Source organism: Schistocerca americana, chromosome 2 (genome assembly GCF_021461395.2).
Source record: "Schistocerca americana isolate TAMUIC-IGC-003095 chromosome 2, iqSchAmer2.1, whole genome shotgun sequence".
In the NCBI taxonomy this organism is placed as follows: domain Eukaryota; kingdom Metazoa; phylum Arthropoda; class Insecta; order Orthoptera; family Acrididae; genus Schistocerca; species Schistocerca americana.
The window spans coordinates 863,898,324-863,914,289 of record NC_060120.1 but is presented as its reverse complement, the minus strand read 5'-3'; the positions used below and the strand labels follow the sequence as shown (position 1 = coordinate 863,914,289).

Sequence of the window (15,966 nt, the reverse complement as noted above, 5' to 3'; positions counted from 1 at the left end):
ATTGAAGAGACGCTCAAAAAAGTAAGAGAAAATTCACAGACAGGTGTTGTAATTCATGGCCAACGAATAGATATGATAAGATATGCCGATGATATAGCTGTCCTAGCTGAAAGTGAAGAAGATCTTCTAGTCCTACTGAATAGAATGAATAAAGTTATGGCGGAAGAATATAATATGAGAAGTAATTAAGCAAAAACAAAAGTAATGACATGCGACAAAAAAGATCAAGTGAAAGTCGAAGTTCATGTAGGCAATGAAGTGCTTGAACAAGTTGATGAATTTACTTATCTGGGCAGTAATACAGGGTGGCGCAGGGGAACGGGAAATTTTGAACGTTACAGTTGGCAGCACTGTAGCGCCGGCAGATGTTCGAAACTTTGCACAATTGATGTGAACGCAATGCCATTTAGTAATCATGGAGAATTGGACTGGTGCGGAACGTGCAGTAGCTGTGAGAGCGTTTTACAAAAATGGTGATAGTGCGACTGCCGCGCAGAGAACATTTCGACAGCATTACCAGCTTGGAGGTCATGGACATGTTCCATCTGCGCATGCGATTACAACGTGGGTGCGTAATTTTGAAGAAACAGGATCTGCCTTGAAAAACAAACCTCCAGGTGGCATTCCAACGGTACGTACCCCAGAGAACATTGCAGCTGCTGGAGCTGCAATCGAGAGCAGTCCTCGCCGCTCCGTTCGACAGCATGCATCTTCGCTAGGGATTAAGCGACGAAGCTTACAAAGAATACTGCACGAATTAGACTTCCATCCCTATAAGTTGCAGATTGTGCAACACTTATATGAAGGAGACCCAGCGTCACGTATGGAGTTTAGTAGCCAGATATTGGCTAAAATCAACGAGGACGCGAATTTCTTTGGTAACTTATGGATATCAGACGAAGCCCATTTCCACCTGAACGGATTCGTGAACAAACAGAATTTTCGTTATTGGGCACAGGACAATCCATCGAGACTGTACGAGCTTAATCTTAACGTCGAAAACGTGTGGTTTCAGCAGGACGGAGCCATGTCACACACTGCTCGACAATCGATGGTAGCAGTTCGTCAATTGTTTGGAAGACGCATTATTTCACGTAATGGTGGCATTGCATGGCATGCGAGATCCCCTGATCTTCGTGTGTGCGACTTCTTCCTGTGGGGATATCTTAAAGACAAGGTGTACCGTACACGTCCTGCAACAATCCATGAACTGAAGGAGAGCATTGAAAACGAAATCACTGCCATTCCCCAAGATTTGCTACACCGCGCATTCCAGAGTTTTCATAACAGGCTGTTAGAGTGTGAACGCCGAATGGGAGCACATCTCCCCGATGTCATCTTTAAAAAGTAAAGAGACACTTTTGGACATTTTGATTGTAAAGAAGCCGGCCGGTGTGGCCGAGCGGTTGTAGGCGCTTCAGTTTGGAACCGCTCGACCGCTACGGTCGCAGGTTCGAATCCTGCCTCGGGCATGGATATGTGTGGTGTCCTTAGGTTAGTTAGGTTTAAGTAGTTCTAAGTTCTAGGGGACTGATGACCTGAGATGTTGAGTCCCATAGTGCTCAGAGCCATTTTTTGATTGTAAAGACATACTGAATAATGGCATACTGAATACATTCACTTTCATTAATAAATTACTAGTTTTATGAATTTATACATGGAAATGACGTTATTTCGAAATTTACTGTTTCCCTGCGCCACCCTGTATTACCAGGGATGGAAGGAGCAAGGCAGAAGTGAGAAGTAGAATTGCTCAAGCAAAGGCTGCTTTTAACAAGAAGAAAAACATCTTAACATCTAAGAGCATCAGCCTTGAAATCAGGAAAAGATTTTTGGAATCGTATGTGTGGAGTGTGGCATGCTATGGGTGTGAAACATGGACTCTCGGGACACAGTAAGACCAGAAGCTAAATTCTTTTGAAATGTGGTGCTATAGACGCAAGTTCAAAATAAAATGTATCGACAAGATCACAAACGAAGTGGTTCTGGAAAGAGCAGGTGAGAAGAGGAGCTTCTGGAGTTTCATTGTTAAAAGAATAGTGCAATTTACAGGCCATCTATGAAGACATAAAGGACTCCTGAACACAATCATAGAGGGATATGTCGAGGGTAAAAGACCAAGAGGAAGACCACGGCTGCGGTACATGGATCAAATCGTGAAAGGTGTGGGATGCAACACCTATAAAGAAATGAAGAGAAAAGCTGAAAGACGCACAGAATGGAGACAAGCTTCCAATGTAGCTGTTGCAAACCAATCCTTGGATTGACCACTACAGAAGAAGAAAGAGCAAAATCAGCATCTGAAGACAGTCGAGTATAAATGTATCGGTATCGAGATGAAAGTACTCCATACGAAGTAGTATCGATTGTTCTTCTGGCCCCTATGTACACCTCAATCCACAGTACGCTGGCGGCCCCGCCATGATGGTCTTACAATGGCCGATAGAGACTGAGCGGCTGCCCTGTCAACTTCTGCCAGTGACGTCATTCGGATGTGGTTTCGAGTGGCGTGCATTCAGGACACCGTTCTTTTGGCTGTTTTTGGCTTTGCAGACCTTGGAGCCGCCACTTCCCTTTAAAGCAGCTCCTGAGCTTACATCACGAGGCGTAGTGCACCCTGCTCCATTCCTCCCACCAAGGAAAAATCCCTGGCAGCTGTGGCGTTCCCGATTAATATTTTTCATGGAAATCTGCTAAACATCTTCAGAAAAATATTAAATATTCAGTAGTGAATATCGTGTAGGTCAACTCTAAATATAATTAATAAAGCAGTTAAAACTGAGAAGTTATAATTGACGACTGTATTGTGGTGCAGGCACGTTTAAGATTCCAACAATGCAGTCTGCGAGTGAGTAAACTCCCATACGCATACGTTACCAGTTTGTCCTCGCAGATGCGTTATGCTTTAGATGGCGGGACACCATAGCGTAATGAGGTACACAGTAATACGATCCACGAACGATGGCGGTTCGCGCATAATGAGCCACGGACGCGGATTGCATTGTTGACGATTCCAAGCGACAGTTACGGTGTGCGCATCCACATGCTTGAAGAAAGCGTATATCCTGCAATTTATGCCTCTCTCTCGCTTATGCAGAATTTATCACTTACTACCACAATCACTGATGACAACGCGCAACAAATGGAGTCGAAATTCACTGAACAACTCGATGACGTTTAGTGCCCGCATTAGAGACGGCATTCACAACAGAGCGCTCAGAACGTACTGAACGCTCACTGGCTGTTGGAAAATGTGTGACGTTACGAATGAAACTTTGTAGTTTTTTAGTGGACACAGGAGCGAGGAACAGATGCGGTTCGTGGACAGTGAATGGAGATAGTAATTTCTTTTACATCCAATATCAAATAATAAGACTAATACTTTGTATGCTGTAGATGCAGCGTCAGTTGGTAATAGTATATCTGAATGTTGAAATATATAAGGATACAAAGATTAACAATGCAGTCAGTCTTCAGTACAATGACTATTCCGTAGATGACGAGCCCTGGCCACTGTGAAAATGTGGCAAACGCACAAAACTGGGCTGTGAGATTCGATGTATGAACTTAAGTAGACTCGCCGCTGGAACTCGGGGGAGGGGATTCTTACAAATCATTGGCAGCGCCGTAAGCGTTCGTGGCAGCGCCCGGATGCCGCGGTGGCGACTGCAGAGAACTCGGCGGCGCGTGACTGGCGGCGAGTGTACACTTCTGGCCATTAAAATTGCTACACCACGAAGATGACGTGCTACAGACGCGAAATTTAACCCACAGGAAGAAGATGCTGTGATATGCAAATGATTACCTTTTCAGAGCATTCACACAAGGTTGGCAACGGTAGCGACACCTACTACTTGCAGACACGAGGAAAGTTTCCAACCGATTTCTCATGCACAAACAGCATTTGACTGGCGTTGCATGGTGAAACGTTGTTGTGATGCCTCGTGTAAGGAGGAGAAATGCGTACCATCACGTTTCCGACTTTGATAAAGGTCGGATTGTAGCCTATCCCGATTGCGGTTTATCGTATCGCGACATTGCTGCTCGCGTTGGTCGAGATCCAATGACTGTTTGCAGAATATGGAATCGGTGGGTTCAGGAGGATAATACGGAACGCGTGCTGGATCCCAACGCCCTCGTATCACTAGCAGTCGAGATGACAGGCACCTCATCCGCATGGCTGTAACGGATCGTGCAGCCACGTCTCGATCCCTGAGTCAACAGATGGGGACGTTTGCAAGATAACAACCGTCCGCACGAACAATTCTACGACGTTTCCAGCAGCATGGACTATCAGCTTGGAGACCATGGCTGCGGTTACCCTTGACGCTGCATCAGAAACAGGAGCGTCTGCGATGGTGTACTCAACGACGAACCTGGGTGCACGAATGGCAAAACGTATTTTTCTCGGATGAATTCAGGTTCTGTTTACAGCATCATGATGATCGCATCCGTGTTTGGCGACATCGCGGTGAACGCACATTGGAAGCGTGTATTCGTCATTGCCATACTGGCGTATCAGCTGGCGTGATGGTATGGGGTGCCATTGGTTACACGTCTCGGTCACCTCTTGTTCGCATTGACGGCACTTTGAACAGTGGAAGTTACATTTCAGATGTGTTAGGACCCGTGGCTCCACCCTTCATTCGATCCCTGCGAAACCCTACATTTCAGCAGGATAATACACGACCGCATGTTGCAGGTCCTGTACGGGCGTTTGTGGATACAGAAAATGTTCGACTGCTGCCCTGGCCAGCACATTCTCAAGATCTCTCCCCAATTGAGAACGTCTGGTCAATAGGGGCCGAGCAACTGGCTCGTCACAATACGCCAGTCACTACTCTTGATGAAATGTGGTATCGTGTTGAACCTACATGGGCAGCTGTACCTGTACACACCATCCAAGCTCTGTTTGACTCAGTGCCCAGGCGTATCAAGGCCGTTATTACGGCCAGATGTGGTTGTTCTGGGTATTGATTTCTCAGGATCTATGCACCCAAACGGCGTGCAAATGTAACCACATGTCAGTTATAGTATAATATATTTGTCCAATGAATACCCGTTTATCATCTGCATTTCTTCTTGGTGTAGCAATTTTAATGACCACTAGTGTATTTTAAACTGCGGCCGATGGGATTCCGGCCGATACCGCAAAAGATGTTTACCTCTCTCTTTGAACGGAAGTCTGGATTCAGAATAATAGTCTTTTACGAAGGCTTCCTTACTACTCCTGAGCATATTCATTCGCCATATGCGTTATATAAGTTACAATCAGAAATAATTCAGAGCTGCATGATAAACGTCTAACACTGAAGACAGACACCAGAAGAACGAATAAACTATAAGAGTTACCGCTAGACAAAATAGGCATTAAACTGTTTCAGCGAGTCCCGGTCACTAATTACATTTCAGAAAATTACATCTCAATCTCCTGAAAATGTCAATGTTAGTTACATAAAATGCTATTTGAGTTTTGAAGCGCCGGTAACTCAATCCGGGACCCCCGTATGGGAGTCAGCCACGCTAACCGCTCAGCCTGGGAGGGGGACGGTGTACGCTACCATTTCGTTTTCCGTCCTTCCTGCTGTGTTCACGCTTGGTACGAGAGAAGAAATTTTGTCGACCCTACGTGGCTCGAATTTAGGGATGAGAAAAGTCCTGAAAAAAAAAAGGCTCTGAGCACTATGGGACTTAACATCTGTGGTCATCAGTTCCCTAGAAGTTAGAACTACTTAAACCTAACTAACCTAAGGACTTCAGACACATCCATGCCCGAGGGAGGATTCGAACCTGCGACCGTAGCGGTCACGCGGTTCCAGACTGAAGCGCCTAGAACCGCACGGCCACACCGGTCGGCAAATTCCTGAAAATATCAATGTGTACTCTATGTGATCAAAAGTATTCGGACACCCCTAAAATATACGTTTGCGAGGTACTCCATACCAGCGACCTCAGCATTCATAGTCATCGTGAGAGAGCAGAATGGGGCGCTCGGCGTAACTCACGGACTTCGAACGTGGTCAGGTGATTGGGTGTCACTTGTGTCATACAGTGCAGCACTCCGTGAAGAATGAGCTGCAATTCACCAAGAAACCTTCCAGCACCTGATTGAACGTATGCCTGCGAGAGTGGAAGCTGTCATCGAGGCTAGAGTGGGCCAACACCATACATTTTCAGCCAGGTGTCCGGATACTTTTGATCACGTTGTGTATTATATCGACATTTATCAAAGATAAAGATGTATTATCAAAATTACCGATACTTTGATCGATATTTTCAATATATACAGAAATTTAAAAGAAATGATCTTAGCCACAGAAATAATTAACAAACATTTAAAAATTGAGGAATATTTTATTTTATTCAAGATTAACCACAAAAAGACACACGGTGTACTATACAAACACTTATTTACAAAAAAAACTAATTAATGAAACCAATAATAACCGCTGATAGATACTAATGGAACTCTTTGTTTAATATGTTCCCCTGTCAACCTGCTTCGGTTATCTAGCACAAGGAAGTTTACTAAGGAAGCTACTCTTTTGGACGAAACAGAAGAGACTTGGCGTATTAAGTATTTATGAGCAATTTGTGACAAAACAGGTGTGAAATTACGACTAAACATTTCAGACAACAGAGTTCGTTTTCCATTAAATACCAGTGCAGTAATGTGTGTGATTTTTGCGCCGATTGTACGTTACTTCTACAGTGTGCATACCTTTTCTTGATTCAGGCAATCGGGGAGTAAGAGATGCACACATTCTGTCGCGTAGTTGGTAATTTTCACTTTTCTCATACAGTGCTGCCAACAAATGTGTGCATTTTACACCTTGTACCTCGCATTTGCAGAGGTGGAAGTGACACACAGAAGTAACAAGCTTTCATGATTATGCAGTTGTAGATGCACTGATATTCAAGTCTGGTGCTCATTTGTAGTACCGAGTAAGAAATAAAGTTAAGGCCATTGTAAGATATTTACTGTCAAATTGGAATGATTGGTAGTTACTGGAATGGGCAAAATATCTGCTGATGAGAAAAAACAGGCAATAAAAATATCGCTTCCGATATTTAATACCAAATACCATTGAACGATAGTAATGGTTTAAAGATCGCCCTATATATCGATGTTATTTTGAAGTTGTGCCGATATTTTGATACATCGATATCCCTTGCCCATCCTTAATCGAATTCAAAGAAATAACGTTGATGGTAGTTGCGAGTTTTATTCAAATGGTTCAAATGGCTCTGAGCTCTATGTAACTCAATCCGGGACCTCCGTATGGGAGTCAGCCACGCTAACCGCTCAGCCTGGGAGGGGGACGGAGTACGCTACCATTTCGTTTTCCGTCCTTCCTGCTGTGTTCACGCTTGGTACGAGATAAGAAATTTTGTCGACCCTACGTGGTTCGAATTTAGGGATGAGAAAAGTCCTGAAAAAAAAATGGCTCTGAGCACTATGGGACTTAACATCTGTGGTCATCAGTTCCCTAGAACTTAGAACTACTTAAACCTAGCTAACCTAAGGACATCACACACATCCATGCCCGAGGCAGGATTTGAGCCTGCGACCGTAGCAGTCGCGGTTCCGGACTGAGCGCCTAGAACCGCGAGACCACCGCGGCCGGCGAGTTTTAGTCCCCTTAAATTAATGAGAGACCGAACAGTTACCACGTGGTACATGATACAGGCCTGAGCACAGTTGCAGAAGCAATTAAAAAAGCATACCAGATTATCAAGATCGCAAATCTCCAAGATTGGCGAATCTTACTGCGGACTGCAATGCGGGTTGTTTTTAATAGTTTTCGAAACAAAACACTATCTCGGAACAGACTAGAAAATCGAAAGAGCTTCTGGTCGTATGTAAAGTACACCAGTGGCAAAATACAATAAATACCTTCACTAAGTGATGGCAGTGGCAATGTTACCGAGGACAGCGACACAACAACGGAGCTATTAAACACGGTTTTCCGTAAGTCTTACACAATAGTAATTGCACTAAATACTGCAGAATCAGCTTCAAGAACAGCTGCGAACATGATTAATTTAGAAATAGATACCCTCGTTTTAGCAAAGCGTCTCAAGTCGCTTAGTAAAAACAAGCCTTACCGTCCAGACTGTATATACCAGTACGGTTCCTTTCAGAATATGTTGTTATAACAGGACGGGCCCACATGTTGGCAATGTTGTTTCGACTACGCTGCAGAAGTTTCTCTGAGAAGCCCTTACACGTCCTCCGTACAATCCCGATCTCTCCCTATGCGGTTTTCATATTTTTGTAGTCCGAAGAAAGATATTCGTGGCTGTCGATTTGCTTCGTACGAAGACGTGTATGTCTGCGTACAATCACGGTCGCTTAGACAACCACAAACATTTTTCCAGGAAGCCATTGATTGCCTTGCCTCACGGTCTAGAAAATGTATTAACAGTTGTGGCGATTACTTTAGAAGTAATAAAAAGTTTACTCTCTGTTTTCATGGGACTAACCCTTATATTATCATTCCATCCCTTCTTCTAGTCAGTGTTTTCCACATATTCCTGTCCTCGCTCCTCGTTAATTATGTTATTAGTCCACTTAATTTTAAGCAGTCGTCGGTATCACCACATTTCATATGTTTCGATTCTCTTCTTCTCTCATTTTTCCACAGTCCTTGTTTCCGTTCCATAGACCGTTGTGGGTCAAATGTGCATTCTCAGAAATTTTTTCTTCAAATTAAGATATGTGTTTGATACAAGTAGACTTCTCTTGGCCAGAAAAACGCCCTCTTTGCCTGTGCGACTCTGCTTTTTATGTCCCCACTGTTTTGTCCGTCTTCTGTTATTTTGCCGCTAATGTGGTAGAGTTCCTTCATTTCGTCAAATTCCTGATCTCCAGTTGTGATGGGTTAGCACACTGGACTCGCATTCGGGAGGACGACGGTTCAATCCCGTCTCCGGCCATCCTGATTTAGGTTTTCCGTGATTTCCCTAAATCGCTTCAGGCAAATGTCGGGATGGTTCCTTTGAAAGGGCACGGCCGATTTCCTTTTCCATCCTTCCCTCACCCGAGCTTGCGCTCCGTCTCTAATGACCTCGTTGTCGACGGGACGTTAAACAGTATTATCCTCCTCCTCCTCCTCCAGTTGTGATGTTACCAGTTTAACATCCTTAACACAATTCGCTTTAAATCAGTGTTCAGCACACTATTTACGTGTGAACTGAACAGTTCACGTAATTGATATAATTTCACGATCTACAGAACTTCGCGCACGTTTGGTGTTACTGTACTCCTACTGTGAAAACGCTTAGTTCTGTCGATGACATGTCTGCATGTCGGAGGAGTTTCAAATCTGACATGTGGTGAAGCAAAATCTTTTTGCAGTACCACTTGGTCATGGCCTAAATGCTGAAACTGCAGTAGTGAAATCCATAATTTCCACAGTTAACTGTGAACATAATGTGATTTAAAAAATTCTGCGTGAGTCGGAATCCCGACCATGAGGAGTTAATGCGATGAATGGGTTGTTAAGCTGATTATGATAGTTCTCGCACTTATCTGTGATTGCTGTCTTTCGGGACTGTGTGGAGTGTTTTCCGAAAGTCCGATGGTATGTCTCCAGTCTGATAGACTTTGCACTCCAACGTGTATTCGTCTGATTGCCATTTCTCACAATGAACTGAGAAATTTCGAAGGAATTTTGTTATGCGTAGCGCCTTATTGATCCAAGGGAGGTCCCATGTTTCACACTCTGCAACCATTCATCCTATCGGGCTCTTGTTTGCGAGTAATCGACGAAAAAAACTTCGGAATTTCGCTTGATGCTCTTCAGCTTTGAAAAAAGGGGCGTTTAACAGACAGGTTAAGCAGTGTAACGGTTAAGTTCGAAAGTCGTCAGGTTGTTAGAACTGTTTTATTTTTAAATGTTTACTAAATTACTTTGATTGTTATTTTTATTCAAAGACTAGAGTTGAATTTATTTATTTATTGGTTTCTATTTCTTCGTCACATGATTTTAATCAACTTATTAACTTTTTCAAATTGGTCTGATTTTATCGCCCTATCATTCTTTTTCCACTTGGAATCTTTGTCCATATGATTTTAATTACTTTTTATGTATTAACTCCGATTTAATTTTATCTTTTGTATCATCCTAAATTTTTATCCATGCTACTGCATTCATTATTTCCAATCTTCATTTTGCGTGAGTTTCATGTTATTTATTATTCATTCTTTCGTTTAAATCTGCATATGTGCTAATTTGTCCACAGTGGAGTAAGAGTTCCTGTTTTAAACGTTTTTTCATGATCTTAACCATCCAAAAGAATGTACATATTGTAACAAAAAATACATTTTTGACACAATTGCAAAGTCAACGTTAAATAGATTATTTCCCCTTTTGTTTTTTAACCGATACATCGGCAGTTTCAGATGTTTAAATACTTTGATAGATAAATACAAATAAATTCACATACACAAAGACCCCATGTGAAAAAAGAAAGGAAGGAAAAAATGAGAGCAAAGTTAATATGTTGATTAAAATGTGACAAAGGAATAGAGATAAAAATTACATTTAATCTAGTTTACTGAATAAAAATAATGATCGAAGTAGTATCGATAGAGATATAAAAATAAAAAATTCAAAGCAACGGACAAAATCCGAACCCACGACTTCTTGCACGTGAGGCCTGTGGTATAACGGTCACGCTGTGTAAACAGTCTGTTAAACGTCCTTTTTTTAGAGTTGAAGAGCATCACGCGAAATTCCGATTTTTTTCTTCGTCGATTACTGGCAAATGATGGCCCAGCAGGGTGAACGTCAGTAGGGTATCAAATCTGGGACCTTAACCTATATCATCGTATAGATGATTTAAAAAAGTCGATATCACTGCTGGGAACCTCTCTTTGTGAGTGATTCTCACGTCGTGGGTTACGTATGCAGAATTTCTAATTATACTACTTGTCTTACTGTTGTGAACCTTTAACTTAAGGTACAGTTGTCTGCGAGAAGATTATGACAACATTTTAAATTTTTAAATTCGCTCAGTGGTTCTATGAACTACTGAGAATCAAATTTTTGCTATCCCTGGAAGCTGTAAGACAGGCACCACTATGATCGCGACTCCTGTTAGCCTTTAGTAATATTCACTGTGCAAAAGTATTAAAGGACCACATTTTCCAAACGCAGTTATTGTCTCCGATTGCAACATAGAAGTTTGAACGTGCCTACAACCTTCCTCTGTAATTATGTAAAAGCGTGGTACCCTGCGACGTCACTCTCGGGCTCTGTGACGCTTGAGGTAGCAAATTGACACATGCGGAAAAGAAGCCCGGAGCTCAGATGTTTATGTTAGGTCGTTGATGCCACATTGGCACAAAATGTCACCACAGTTCTTTCCAATGTCACCGTATACGTGTCACACGATGAGAGGGTCGTCACATCCCCTCTTATCCATATTCCAGCCTTTCTTTTGACGCCTCTGCGATTGACGTCAGCAACGTGACGCCCAGCGTTGAAATCATGCAATTTTCTTTTGAGTGTCCAGGAAACCATTTCAGACACACTACCGCTCAGAATCTACACGAAAAGATCTCAGGGGCTGGTACAAGGGTGCCAATGAAACCATCTCTTTCCTTGGGGCATTTATTCCCACACATTTCAGTAGAAAACTACAGTTGACAGTATGGAGAGCAACAGGATGACGTTCTTTGACACTGTTGAAAGCCCCTGGACGATTCGACCCTTTTCTGAGATCTTTGTGCACAGGAACCCCAATGGACGTTATAGCACACCTTTGCAGTGCAGTTTTTGCTGTGGTGTATAGGGTAGAACCACTGGGGACCGTTCAAAACCATGCAACGAAATTTGGACGCGATCTACAGCAGCAAACAGTGTTAACGTTTTTTTAGTCCACCTGCTTCATGTCCTCCTGTGGCGTGATTACGGGGAACTGCGACACTGACACATCTTAGACGGCCAAGTTCGGCAACACCCTCGCTGCCATTCTCCGACCTATGTTGAGCACTTTAGAAACGTACCTGTATAGAGACAAACTGTGACTGAGTCCTAGGCGCGTGCAGACAGTCAATATATTGACGGCTCTCTGTTTTCGCATGACTACTGGCAGTCGCAAGAGGAGCAGCGTAGCCTGCCTGCAGGAGCCTAGGACTCCCGTCACAGTTAAGCTGTCGGCACACGGACCGTGCATCCGAACGTTGAGCGTTGAGCGTGCCGACTTTCTGACATCATAGCGTGGAAAAGCACGTTCGAGAGTCTTTCCGGACATGCAGAGCAATATCTGGCATGTCAGATATTCTGAGCGTGCGTCTGAGCGTTGACCAATGAGATGGCATAACGACTCTACGTCACAAGCACGCCGTCTCCCTTCAGTACAGAGTTGTGAGTCGCCATATTGGCATTCATTTCAAGCCTATATGTATATATGCCGTTTCTGAGCAGCAGCAAATTCAGAATCACTGGAAAACCCGTTGTTAACTGTGTGACTCGTTCCAATAAAATAATGAGAAACATTATATTCGTGGCAAAAGAATTATTGTAACATGCGTATTATGAGAGTAGGCTATTTGAAGGCAGCGACACACTGAAGGTCCACCCAAAACGCATTGTTCTTGGTATAATTTGTTATGATTAAATTTCAATTAATAACATAATTATGTACGATTTACGTTTTTAGCAATGGTTAACATAATATTATATTAGACATCAAGAGTCTATTGTTGGTTTAGCGTAACGAGTAGTGTCGCTGTCAATTGATTAATTTTTAATTGGGGCTGTGTTTCGCATCCATACACTAACAATTTGTTTCCCCTAACATTCGCGTTTTGTTAGGTTCTGATACTTTATTATTAGTTTAATATCAGTATATGCTGTAATATTTGATGTTATGTAAAAATAAGTTCACCTATTTTGAGGGGTGACTGTTGGATTGGCTTAATTTACAGGACAGCTTGCGCTATTTGTATAAAGATATTTTGCTCCTTTTTCTTTTACGCTTCGTAATTCACATGTTGCAAAGATTCTGTTACTGGGTAGAAACAGTGATCATGTAAGACTGACCTTGGGGTTTTACTAAAATGTGGGAATGATGAAATAATGTTTATCTTATGCGGAGAAGTAACCCAAATTTGTACCGCACTGTTTGTAATGGATCTTTTATAAGCCTGTGTCCTGATTGATTGGACATGGTACTTTCCTTTTCGTGGACGATGCAGGAAATGTGCGTTTTAATAGAGCTAACATGGGAATTTTACGCGCGCCCGTTGAGTAAACAGTGTGATTTAAGACTAGAAACATCCCTCATCTGCCGCTGGAGTGCGTTGCGATCGCGTATACCACGTTGGGGCCCACGTACCGTATGCACAAGTCGCATTGTTCCTGAGCGTTCAGCAGCACGTTGAACTTGGCACGCTCAACGTTAACGTTCGACAGCACGGTCCGTGTGCCGACAGCTTTAGTTGTGTTGAGTTGTTGTTCTGTCACATCAGCAGAAACTTTCTTGCTCTCGAGGTCCTCAGTGTACCCTTTCCACCTATCCGTTCGATCATTTATTCTGCACTTTTAATGTTGACAGCTGTACAGTACAGAGCGTTTTTTGCGGCGGCCTAACATTTTTGTGTATGGCGTACACTTGTGCAGGTGAAGCTGTCGTGTGGGCCGTACCGGTGGGCGGCTGTCCCAGAGGAGCCCCAGGTGGGTGGCGGTGGTGGCGGCAGCGCGGAGGAGGCGGCCGCTGGCAGCGGGGGCGGCGGGGGCGGAGACGCGCCGCAGCGGGAGCAGGGCGCGGCCCACGGTGAGCACGCAGCCTCCGCCTACACCTGATTGTCGCGACTACTCTCCTTCCACTGTCGGGGTTGCCGAGGCACTCCCACACGCAGCGCTACTGCTAGGCGGTACCTACTCGAATACTGATGGTGGAAGAAATTTTCACCAGCAGTATTCGACCGATGAGGTGGAGAGGTCGTGGCATTAAATTCCTTATCACCAGAGATTGCTATAGTGTGCAACGGCCAATTCTGAACCTCTCTGTAGTGTGTAATGTATGAAGTAAATAAGGTAAATTGTCATCATGACCTCTCCATTCGCAAAAGAGTAGTCCCCATTCGGATATCCGTGAGGGGACTGCCAACGGGAAGGTGCCCATGAGAAAAAAACTGAATAATCAACGAAAGGATAATGTTTACGAGTCTGGGAATGGAAATGGAAAACCCAATCTAGATAGAGTGGGGTCAGTGAAGTGCAGTGGAAAGAAGACAAAGATTTCTGGTCAGATCAGTATAGATATCAACAGCAGCAGAAAATATTACGGGAGTACAATTCGTTATGAACAGCAAGATAGGACAGAGAGTGAGTTACTGTGAATAGCTCAGTGATAGTTAAGGTATACATGTCCACGCCGCAAGCCAAAGATGAAGAAAGAGAGAAAGTATGTAAGGATATTTATCGGGTAATTCAGTACTTAACGGGAGATCAAAATATAATATCCATTGGGGACTGTAGTGCGATTGTAGGGGAAGAGTACAAGAAAGAGTTAGAGACGTTATGGACTTGGTATTAGTAATGAGAAAGGAAAAGTCTTGTATAGTTCCGCAATAAATCTCAGACGGTTATAGCGAATAATCTGTGCAAGAATCACAAGAGGAGGGAGCTATATTTGGTTCAAATGGCTCTGAGCACTATGGGACTTAACTTCTGAGTTCATCAGTCTGTTAGAACTTAAAACTACTGAAACCTAACTAACCTAAGGACATCACACACATCCATGCCCGAGGCAGGATTCGAACCTGCGACCGTAGTGGTCGCGCGGTTCCAGAGTGTAGCGCCTAGAACCGCTCTGCCACCCCGGCCGGCAGCTATACTTGTAAAAGGCCGGCAGATACGGGAGGATTCCAGTAAAATTACATTGCGAAATCAGATACTGGATTGTAAGGCGTACCCAGGAGCAAGTATAGACCCAGATCACACTTTAGAAATCATGATGAGTGGCCTGAAGTTTAAGAGACTAGTCAAGAAGAATCAATACGCAAAGAAACGGGGTACGGAAGGGCGAAGGAATGAAGATATACGTTTGAAGTTATCCAAGACTATAGATACTAGACAATGAATAGCATAGTAGACAGTTCAGTTGAAGAGGAATAGACATCACTAAAATGGCCAATCACAGAAGTTCGAAAGAAAAACGTAGGGTCAAAGAAAGTAACTGCGAAGAAGCCACAGGTAACAGATGAAATACTTCAGTTGATCGATGAAAGAAACAACTACAAAAATGGTCAGGGAAATTTAGAAATACAAGTCTCTTAGGAATGAAATGAACAGGAATTGCAGGAAAGCTGAAGCGAAATGGATACATGAAAAATGTGAAGAAATCGAAAAAGAAATAATAATCAGATGGACTGACTCAGCATATAGAAAAGTCAAAACAAACCTTCCGTGAATTTAAAAGCATGGGTGGTAACATTAAGATTGTAGTGCGAATTGAACTGTTAAAAACAGAGGAGAGACTTGAGCAATGCAAAGAGTACAATGAAGGCTAAAGAAAAATCAAGGCGCGTTCACAGGGTTTGTCGATCTGGGAATAGCGTTCGACAATGTCAAATGGTGCAAGATGTTCGAAATTCTGAGAAAAATAGGGGTAAGCTGTAGGGAAAGACGGGGAATATATAATTTGTACAAGAACCAAGAGGGATCAATTAAAGTGGAAAACCAAGAACCAAGTGCTCGGATTAAAAAGTGTGTAAGAGAGGGATGTAGCCTTTCGACCCTACTGTTCAACCTATACATCGAATAAGCAATAGCCGAAATAAAAGAGAGGTTCAAGAGTGGAATTAAAATTCAGAGTGAAAGGATGTCGATGATACGATTCGCTGAAGACATTGTTATCCTCAGTGGAAGTGAAAAAGAATTACATGATATGTTGAATGAATGAGCAGAACGTTATTTTCTAATGCCTTAACAGATGTCTTACTATCCT

At 43.1% G+C, this 15,966-nt stretch overlaps 1 protein-coding gene across 1 annotated transcript in view; it reads left to right on the top strand.

Annotated features, from left to right (window-relative positions):
• Nucleotides 1-15,966, top strand: part of LOC124592341 (division abnormally delayed protein-like) — a 610,377-nt gene that overhangs the window by 486,862 nt on the left and 107,549 nt on the right. Inside the window, exon 5 of the mRNA XM_047131825.1 lies at nucleotides 13,635-13,788. Within this exon, the coding sequence (XP_046987781.1) occupies nucleotides 13,635-13,788 (154 nt within the window). The remainder of the gene's footprint in view (nucleotides 1-13,634; nucleotides 13,789-15,966) is intronic.